The sequence below is a fragment of the Mya arenaria genome, chromosome 2, assembly GCF_026914265.1.
Source record: "Mya arenaria isolate MELC-2E11 chromosome 2, ASM2691426v1".
In the NCBI taxonomy this organism is placed as follows: domain Eukaryota; kingdom Metazoa; phylum Mollusca; class Bivalvia; order Myida; family Myidae; genus Mya; species Mya arenaria.
The window spans coordinates 50,353,901-50,364,080 of NC_069123.1; the positions used below are offsets into that span (position 1 = coordinate 50,353,901).

Sequence of the window (10,180 nt, forward strand, 5' to 3'; positions counted from 1 at the left end):
TAATTCCCTATTTTTTTTTCGGTTCAAACTTTTTATACCAACTAGACACTATTGAACCATGCTGTAATTCCCAGCACATAATGTTGCTTACAACTTTGCTGTTTAAAATGTATACTATTATTATCTTGAACATTTATTCTTTGGAGGACTAACAATTATACACTGGTATGTCAACTAGCGGTAACGCGCGCGTGTAAATTGGCCGTCCAGCCGGGAAAACTATTTGATGTTATCATTGTATATAGTGCTCTAATCCATCTTACTTTTTGTAATAGTCTGCAAGAATATAAACTATATGCTTTTATTTCCAGGCTGCCAGTTCATTATTGTGCATTGTTATGTTATGTATGTGTGTTGTTCATGTCGGAAAACAACTCATTAAACTAATGTTGTTGTTTTTCCATATACCCGACATTAAATTAAGATTATTGTTTCTCCCACCTCAGATAAGTAGATCCAATAATTTAACCATGCTAGATATTCTTTTCTCCCACCTCAGATAAGTAGATCCACTAATTTAACCATGCTAGAAATTCTTTTCTCCCACCTCAGATAAGTAGATCCAATAATTTAACCATGCTAGATATTCTTATCTTGCCCACGGGCGAAGATAAAATGCCCGTATGGAACTCCTTTTTTAATGGTCACAACATTGTAATTACCTCTCTTGTTGAAGACTGTCGTCAGTAGCATCAAGGAAATCTTGTCTTATGGTAATATTTAGAACGCTAATTAATTATTTCTCGCTTCAAATGTCATCATAAAACAGTTTTCAAGCAGCATTCAAGAAATAATGCTTCATTCTCCTTAGAACTATTTAAAAAGACCGATTTGACTATTAACATTAACTGGATCACTGCGCGCATATCCATGACAACCACGTGCTATCGCATACCCATACGCAATTATTTTCACTAAGCAATAAAGAGTTCCAGCCAAAAAATACATTTTTACTAAATTTTGTTTAACTGAGGTGGGAGAAAAAGCATCTACCATAGCCGCTCGTGTAAGATAGGTTCATCCCGACCCTCGCGCTCGGGTCGGAATGAACTTGAATCTTACACTCTCGGCCATGGAAGATACTTATAATCTTGCCCAGGGCGAATATAAAATGCCCGTATGGAACTCCTTTTTAATGGTCACCACATTGTAATTACCTCCCTTGTTGAAGACTGTCGTCAGTAGCATCAAGGAAATCTTGTCTTATGGTAATATTTAGAATGCTGATTAATTATTGCTCGCTTCAAATGTCACCATAAAACAGTTTTCACGCACCATTCAAGAAATAATGCTTCATTATCCTAAGAACTATTTAAAAATACCGATTTGACTATTAACATTAACTGGAAACTAACAAAAAATACATTTTTACTTAATTTTGTTTAACTGAGGTGGGAGAAAAAGCATCTACCATAGCCACTCGTGTAAGATAGGTTCATCCCGGTAAATCTCGTTTCCGGAAAACACCCTTCGCTCGGGTCAGAATGAACCTATCTTACACTCTCGGCCATGGAAGATACTTATATATCTTGTGAGGAGGAAACGGTTTCCGGCACGGGCGTTCATAACATTTCCATATGACATTTAAATGGCAATAACTTTTTTATTTGCTTTTTTAACGCCATGAAATATAAAAGTGACATGATTGACATATTTTAGAGGCAACAAAGGAGTACTTGAGCACAATTGTCACGATGTGTAAATTGAATAGTCGATACTTGTTCGATATTCATTTATGCCGTGTGTGCGCTGTTGATATTGACGTGTAAACTTTCACTGGTCTGTGCAACGTCTCGAACATACGTATTAATATTAAACGTCAAACATACAATACAGAGGATAATTGTTTGTATCATTGCGCGCTACGCCACTTGTGAAATATTTACCTTTGTCACCTTTGAATCTGTACACGTGTCTCCTAAATCTGACCGCTTATTTGGACTCACCCTTTGTCATATGCTACTGGTAGAATATTTTCTATAAGCTTTTCAAGCTGTCTAATGAAAACAATGTTGGCTGATTCTTGATCTGTCATGGTGGTTCTAACATAACTAATTGGAATAATTCATCATGGATGGTGGCTGCACCCTTTTGCCAACCTCAGATAGGCCTGTTTACAAGAATGTCCCAATTTTACTTGTTATTTGGAAACCTTGGCAATGTTTAGGAAATGTTTAAGTTACATCATAATGCAGAGTGTTGCGTTGAACCATCCTCTAGCAGCTTTGCTGCAACATACTTCACCTCTTAGAATATTATTATACTTCCAACCCCTTGGTAAACAAGACAGGGTCATCCTAGCTATAATTTTAAAACTAGCTACATTGTAATTCCGTGACTGATTTGACCATTTTCACATTATAAGGCTCTGTATAATTATTCCTCAGGCCTAATTACCGCGAAAACACTGATGAAACAAGAGCCTGCTAGTAGCTATAGAATGTAAAAGGTGATAATTACTGATTTCATTTCAATGTTGATGTATTGTTTTAACGTGTTTTGGGCTATGATAAATTACAAATGCATAATTTATAAATGACAATACTGCATGGTTAGTTTATCAAATTAAAGCTTGGACCTATATTTTGTGCTGCTTCATTGTGTGCATTCTGAACCCCTCGGCTATTTTATCGAAAATAACCTCGGATGTATGCCTGTACATCAATAGAAGTAGTTCGTAAAATTTTGAATAATATCATTAATTAAATGTAGTGCTTTGGCTTGTATTTATTGATCTAAGTTTAAATTGATTGCGAGTGAAGTGTATTATTACAAACATAATTATTTAGTTAAACAGCTAAATTAAACTACTACGCGATCTACTTGCAGCGTAGTTAAAGTGTACCGATTTCTGACAGTAAACCGTCCATATACATCCGAGGTTGATTTCGATAAAAATGGCCGAAGAGCTCCGAATGCGTTTTGCGTTCATTTCCGGATCCGTACAGTATAACTGAAAACGAAAGTAGTCCTGAAAACAGAACAAAAATGTTGTAAGTAATCAATATAGCTTTAGCATACTTCGTTGTTATGTCAACAATGTACCGTAGATATTATTTATTCTGGTCATTCGGGGTCAATCAATTTCGCTTCAGTTCACGAATATGTAGAATGTCAACTGGTGTAATACTTATTAAGGACTGAAGAAATTAATTTCATTGAATGTTTTTGTTTATGAACGCAAATTTATGTACTGCAAGAATGGAATACTTATACGTGCCAAAATGTTCAAAACTTTCTTAAAAACTACAAATAGCAAGTCCTTTTTTGGCAATGGGTTCTATTTTAGGCAGGTATTGAACAAGGAAGTAAATTGAAGTCATTTTAAGATATGGAACATTGTATCTCTACCTGTATCTTGTGTATTATGTGTCACGAAAAGCGCAGGGTATTTGACATTGTTCACTTATAATTAGAAAGTTTTATGTAATTATTTATTCCTTCATAATTTATCCATTTGTTCGTTCGTTTGTTTGTTCGCTTATTCCCTCCCTCCATCCATCCATCCTTCCGCCTTCATTCTTTCCTTCCCTCTCCCCCATCCCTCCCTCCCCCTAATCATCCCCTCCCCTCAATCCCTTCCTCCCCCTTCCTTCCCCCCTTCCTTCCCCACTTCCTTCCTTCCTTCCTTCCTTCCTTCCTTCCTTCCTTCCTTCCTTCCTTCCTTCCTTCCTTCCTTCCTTCCTTCCTTCCTTCCTTCCTTCCTTCCTTCCTTCCTCCCTGCCTCCCTGCCTCCCTCCCTGCCTTCCTTCCTTCCTTCCTCCCTCCCTCCCTGCCTTCCTTCCTTCCTTCCTGCCTCCCTCCCTGCCTTCCTTCCTTCCTTCCTGCCTCCCTCCCTGCCTTCCTTCCTTCCTTCCTTCCTTCCTTCCTTCCTTCCTTCCTTCCTTCCTTCCTTCCTTCCTTCCTTCCTTCCTTCCTTCCTTCCTTCCTTCCTTCCTTCCTTCCTTCCTTCCTTCCTTCCTTCCTTCCTTCCTCCCTCCCTGCCTCCCTTCCTTCCTGCCTTCCTTCCTCCCTCCCTCCCTCCCTCCCTCCCTCCCTCCCTCCCTCCCTCCCTCCCTCCCTCCCTCCCTCCCTCCCTCCCTCCCTCCCTCCCTCCCTCCCTCCCTCCTTCCTTCCTCCCTCCCTCCCTCCCTCCCTCCCTCCCTCCCCTCCCCTCCCCTCCCCTCCCTCCCCTCCCCTCCCCTCCTTCCATCCTTCCCCTCCCCTCCTCCCCTCCCCCTCCCCTCCCCTCCCCTCCGTCCCTCCCTCCGTCCCTCCCCTCCCCTCACCTCCCCTCCCTCCCTCTCAGCACTGTACTAACAGCAAGATATAAATTTATATATTTATTGAAGGTAATAATACCCACGATATCAAGTATGGCGGAACAGGACGTAGAAGGGGAAATAAGTGGGGGTGACATTGAAGAGGGCGTCAACGTGATAAACTATGTCCGAGGAATCATTGCTTCACAAAACAAAGAACATTTTGACAAAATTGTCAAAGCAGTTGCAAAAGAAGCTACACAAGAAAGACGATACAAACATCTGACGGAACTTATGAAAAGTTTTGTCAATGTGGTTGCTTTGAACCTTGGGTTAGGTCTTAAAGATAAAAAGCAAGTTATACGCGTATTTCTGCGAATGTGGAATACACCAGAGCTCGCTTCTCTGATAATGAAAAACATTTATGACGAAGACAACGATGAAATGGACGAAGACAACGTTCCTTCTGAAGTGCATGAGCAAGGTAAAGATGCTGTCGATCTGTATGTTAAAGCCCTCCGCGATGGAAAGGAGAAGATAAATAGAATCCGTCTGATGGTTGTTGGGATGTACGATGTTGGCAAGACATCACTCGTAAACAACCTTATCAAAGATTTTCGAGGTAAAAGACCGCCAAACTATCCAGACGGAGAACAATACCCCCCAAGCACTGAGGGCATTGAAATGCATCGTTGCAGGATAAATAATAAAGGCGATTGGGTGCTTGACAAACAGGAACCAAAACTCGAGAAACGTATTGAAGTAATTGTTGAAAGCTTTTTTCCCAGTAACGAAACTTCAAAAGGCGAAGCGATGGACGTAGGTCAGCCCGACCAACGAACTATATATGAACGTCGACATGATGAAAAAATACCAGAGCCATATGATGCTGGAGATATCACAGAAGAGGAAGTCAAGAAAAACATTGAAGAAAATAGGCATTTACATGAAACCTTCCTTGATGTCATTGATAAAAGAGAGAACAACAAGCAAAAACAAAAGGAATTGCCCTTGGAAGAGGAATTCGATTCTGAAAAAAAATATGTATACATTTGGGATTTTGCTGGGCAGAATATTTACTACACAACACATCACTTCTTCCTCAACAAAAGATCAATTTATCTGCTATTGATGGACATGACAAAGGACCTGGACAGTCGTGTAGAAGAAAGTGATAATTTCTCGGGCTTGATGCATAAAGGGTTTACCTGCTTGGACGCATTTAAATTCTGGCTGAATTCTATACATTTGTACAGCTCGATGCAAGATCAAGGAGAGGTCGAACCAACAGTTATATTGGTTGGAACTCGAAAGGATGAAATGAATTGCAAAGATGATGAAAAAGAACAACGGAAAGATGAACTATTTGAGAAAGCTCTAGAGTCGTTTAAAGAAACGCCAGCTATACTGGCACATATCCACGACCGAAAATTTCTTATTAACAATCGAGACAGCAACAGCGAGGATATACAGAAATTGCAAACAGAGATCAAAAGGTTAACAGAAAAGCAAACGTCGTGGGAAGAAACAATTCCCGCAAAATGGATTCAAATAGAACAAGCTCTAAATAAAATGCGCGATGATAAAATGGAACTGGTGTATATGAAAGATGTGGAAGAGGCATCCAAACAGAATGCAGTGCATATAGATAAAGAAGGACTTGAGCTTTTTCTAGGCACCCAACACATGCTTGGAAACATTTTGTTCTTCAATGAACCGACGATGAAGGATTCGATCATACTTTCTCCAGAGTGGCTAATCGATGTTTTCAAATGTTTCATTTCCCACATCAGCAACAAGAGCGTCCGGAATACAGCAGAGTGGGCTGATTATAAAGAGTTTGCTATACTGCATCCAGCTGTACTGAATGAAATCTTTGAAAACAGTCAAGTCAAGATAAAGCAGCATAGAGATGATGTTCTTAAGTACATGGAATACTTGGACATCATGGCCAAACCGTTTTTATTTGAGCAAATTCCTGAACAAGATTGTATGGATGCCTATTCAGAAGTGGATAATCTTGCGGGTGCCAAAGAGGTTTTCATTCATAGTGATTTGAATACGAAAATAAAGGGCTGTTATATTGTCCCATGCAGGCTTCAAGCAAAGCCAGAAAACCGCCAGAAGCTTGTCTGTCGTGAAGGGAAAAACACTCCCGTACTGTGCTTTCGTTTTAAAGATAAGTTTATGCCACCAGCTTTCTTTCACCGGTTGTTAGCCATCTGTATTCAGTCGTATGAAGTAACGACAGAGGGAGGAAGGTTTCTGCTATTCAATGGCCTTGCTGTGTTCAATGTAAGCGATTCCGCTGTTTTGACAATCTGGTATGAAGAATACGTGATATACAGTAGAATGACATTTATTGCCAATACTGGTATCGAAAAGACACTTTGTACGCAAATCAGGCACCGATTGCACAAAGAATTGATGGCAATCCTCGGACTTTTACCACGCTCCGAGAAAATTGCGATGTCGAAACCATTTGAAGAATTTATCCAGTGTCGCAATGTTTCAGAGCACAACAAAGGTCTTCTGCGAGTGAGTCAATTTATTTACAACAAGAGCATAACTTGCTCAGGGTGTTCCACTTTGCATGACATTGACAGAAAAACCGCTTTAAACGAATGGTATGCAGAGACGTACCAGCTGTTACATGACAAGGAGTGGGGACAGCTTGAACACGTGCCAAGCGATAGAGAATTGCTTAAAATGTCAGAAGAAATTGGGAGCGAGTTTTGGCTTGTTGGCATTGAGCTTGGGATTTCACATGTGGACATGGACAGGCTGCGTTCACAACCCGAGTGTAAACACACACAAACCTTCATTTTCAAGTTTCTCATGAAATGGAAAAACGATGGTGAAAGGAAAGGGCAAAATCCCACGCTCGCTTTCCTTCAAAAGGTCCTTTTGGCTGTCCGAAACAAATAAACACATTTAAGTAGGTATACAATATGAATGTTATTAAGAACAATCAAGTTGTAAAATATCTCGATAGTATAATTGGAAAGTTGCACTCAATAAATTGTGGAAATACGACATAAAATGAAACGTGAATACATATTTGAACTTCTAGCACTGTGAATTATTTCAATTATTGTCATAATTATTTGTTTTCCAGTGTCGAGGTCCCCCCTCAGCTTACCCGGCGGAACAAAGAAGGATACTTCGAGCGAATAATTATGAAAAGCTGCCTTGTTCACATATAAACTCAACATTTATGACAATCGACATTAATTGCGTAATAGAAATATGGATTAGTTGTCTAACGTGTAACTTTAAATTAACTTAATAATACTTGGGCTTTTGAGCATTATGAGCACACTTAACGCATGGAAAATATATAGCAAATGTAAAAACATGTGTTATATAGTGTTAAATATTTTATTTCATTGTATTCTGTAAAAAACAATCGACGCTTTTATAAAGTTTAAGACAGCGTGATAGTCTTTATGTTGAATAATGGTATTTCAAGTGAATTTTAAATAAAACATATCCTTGTCGAGTTCACACGTGATCTGCTTGGGTATATTCGGCACAACTGCTTTGCCCAGCCCACAATGTCAAAAAACCTGGGCCCAATATCACGAAAATACTCCAGTCAAATCTCAATCTCTACTCATTTTTCCACAATACAGTGTTACATTATTATGTTTTACTGTTTGAAAGCTCTTTCTCTTGCGCAATATGTTGATTAAAATCATTGCTCAATATTCTTCAAATATTTTTTTATCTATATAGCACAAAATGTACTTGAGTAAAACTCAAAAATAATAAATTAGACTAAAAGTACAGTTTTTGCTCTCAATTTTTTTAAATATATATAAAGCTGTTATGAGATAAAATGAGACTTAGATTAAGATTTGACTTGAGTATTTTGGTGATATTGGGGTCATGAATCATGCATAAATGGATGAAAGTAGGTCATACAACTAGTTCTAAATGGTGTAGGCTTATGTACAACATGTTTAGAAACGTTACTGTTATAGGTCTGTTGTAGCATAATCATGTTACCGTGACAAAATAAATGTGTGTGCGTGCGTGGGTGCGCGATTGTGTGACCGATGCAAGACCATGAGGCTCCAGCTTGAAGTTCAAGGTCACACACTAATGACGGATATCACGAAAACCTTGATGAATATAACGTAGTGTTGAACATAGGGTACAGACAAGTGTGAGTTCAACTGAATTTGGTATACATCACCATAAAGAACTATAATAAGAACTCTTATGTTCTAAATCAGCCACTATACATGTATGCTCGTGATGCGATTCAAATATAAGTGATCGTATCTTTGCTGTTATTTGTATGCCAGAAGTCAATTTCAATGTTTCATTGTATCCCAATTGTTTCACAGACATGTTCAAATTTGCATTTCTAAACTAGTATGTTATGTATTATGTGTTTTATAATTGTCTTCAACGGTTGGAATAATGATTGCAGTGGTTATTTTGCGGTTAGTTATTTAAGTTCAGTATTTTGAAGATTTTTATCTTATAACTAAGGTGGCATAGAGGTGCCATACGTGTTATATTTTATCTCATTGACACGACTTACGTATATTGTAAAACCACTTTGGAACTCATTTAAACAACTTTGTAAATCGTTTTTAGACTACTGACGTACCTCGTTTAAATGAGCAAATATTTCAGCACATATGTATAAATATACAAAAGTGTTGGGCCACAAGTTATTACAACGTTAGAAATCGGCCCTCCCCGTATCTCGTTAAAACGACTTAGTAAATCTTTGAAACAATTTGGTATCCTTTAAAACGACATGCGTATCTCGTTAAAGCAATTGTTTTCTTGTTTAAATGACGTGCGTATGTAGTTAAAACGACATGCGTATCTCGTTAAAGCAATTGTTTTCTTGTTTAAATGACGTGTGTATGTAGTTAAAACGACATGCGTATCTCGTTAAAGCAATTTTTATCTCGTTTAAACGACTTGCGTATGTAGATAAAACGATTGACATATCTCATTATGGCCAATCGGAATGATAATACTCGCGACCAGGCATTATGCGACCAGGCATTATGCGCGGTAAATGGGCGATTATGTCGTTTAAACAAGATATGGAAGGCGTTTAAAAAGATACTTAGTGGTTTAACAGTATACTTAGGCTGTTCAAATCGTCAGTTTAAGTCGATTTAACGAGAAACTCAAGTTGTTCGCATACAATACACAAGTCTTTTTAACGAATTACAGTCGTTTTAACGCGAAACATTTTCGGTCATTTTAACGAGATAAGTAAACCCCACATGTCAACATTCTTTTTATATTGGTCATCTAACAATGATTATACATTTCATTTGTCTAGTATCAGTGTTTATGGGTATGGGTTGTGCAAAAATAAAAGGGGAGCCCCGGCACGGCGGCGTCCCCGGTGCCCGGCGCGAGCGCGCTGATGATCGTAGCGCGCGCAAACTCGGGTCGGTTCGGCCGCCGCGCGGAGCTCCCAATTTTCAACTTTCCAAAGACCCATTCAGCTACAACCTGTTTTGTGAAATCGAACAACTGATATGCTCGAGCGGTTGGCGGCCGTTTTATTAGCGCTGCATTGTGTGACCTTGCCGCCCAGTGCGTCACTTGAACTTCTCACATGGCCAGTCGACTTCACGACTTTTTATTGTTTTCAAGTACTTTAGAAAATGCCTTTCAGATCATTGCTATTTAGCGGAACATGTAGACTCATGGGTGTTAAGGTTTTCAAACATTTGACACCGTGACCATCTTTTTGAACAAATATCACCCATATGATCTTTATGACCGCATAACGACCTGTAAACTTTCTATATTGGACGAGTGATTATTCTTATGAAGTTAATGCAAATCAAAGCAAGATTGTTTGTATTATTATTTATTTTCACATTATTTATGTACATACTAACTAAGATGTTTGCACATAATCGGAATAAAAACTCTGACATCATGTACCC

The 10,180-nt window shown here is 38.8% G+C and overlaps 1 protein-coding gene across 1 annotated transcript; it reads left to right on the forward strand.

The window, feature by feature from the left end:
* The first annotated feature begins 2,876 nt into the window (after positions 1-2,876).
* On the forward strand, positions 2,877-10,175 carry LOC128206624 (uncharacterized). The gene is made up of 3 exons (XM_052909210.1): positions 2,877-2,993; positions 4,332-7,179; positions 7,360-10,175. Exon 2 carries the CDS (start codon positions 4,356-4,358, stop codon positions 7,167-7,169), a length of 2,814 nt encoding a protein of 937 aa, XP_052765170.1. The 5' UTR covers positions 2,877-2,993; positions 4,332-4,355; the 3' UTR covers positions 7,170-7,179; positions 7,360-10,175.
* The last annotated feature ends 5 nt before the right edge of the window (positions 10,176-10,180 follow it).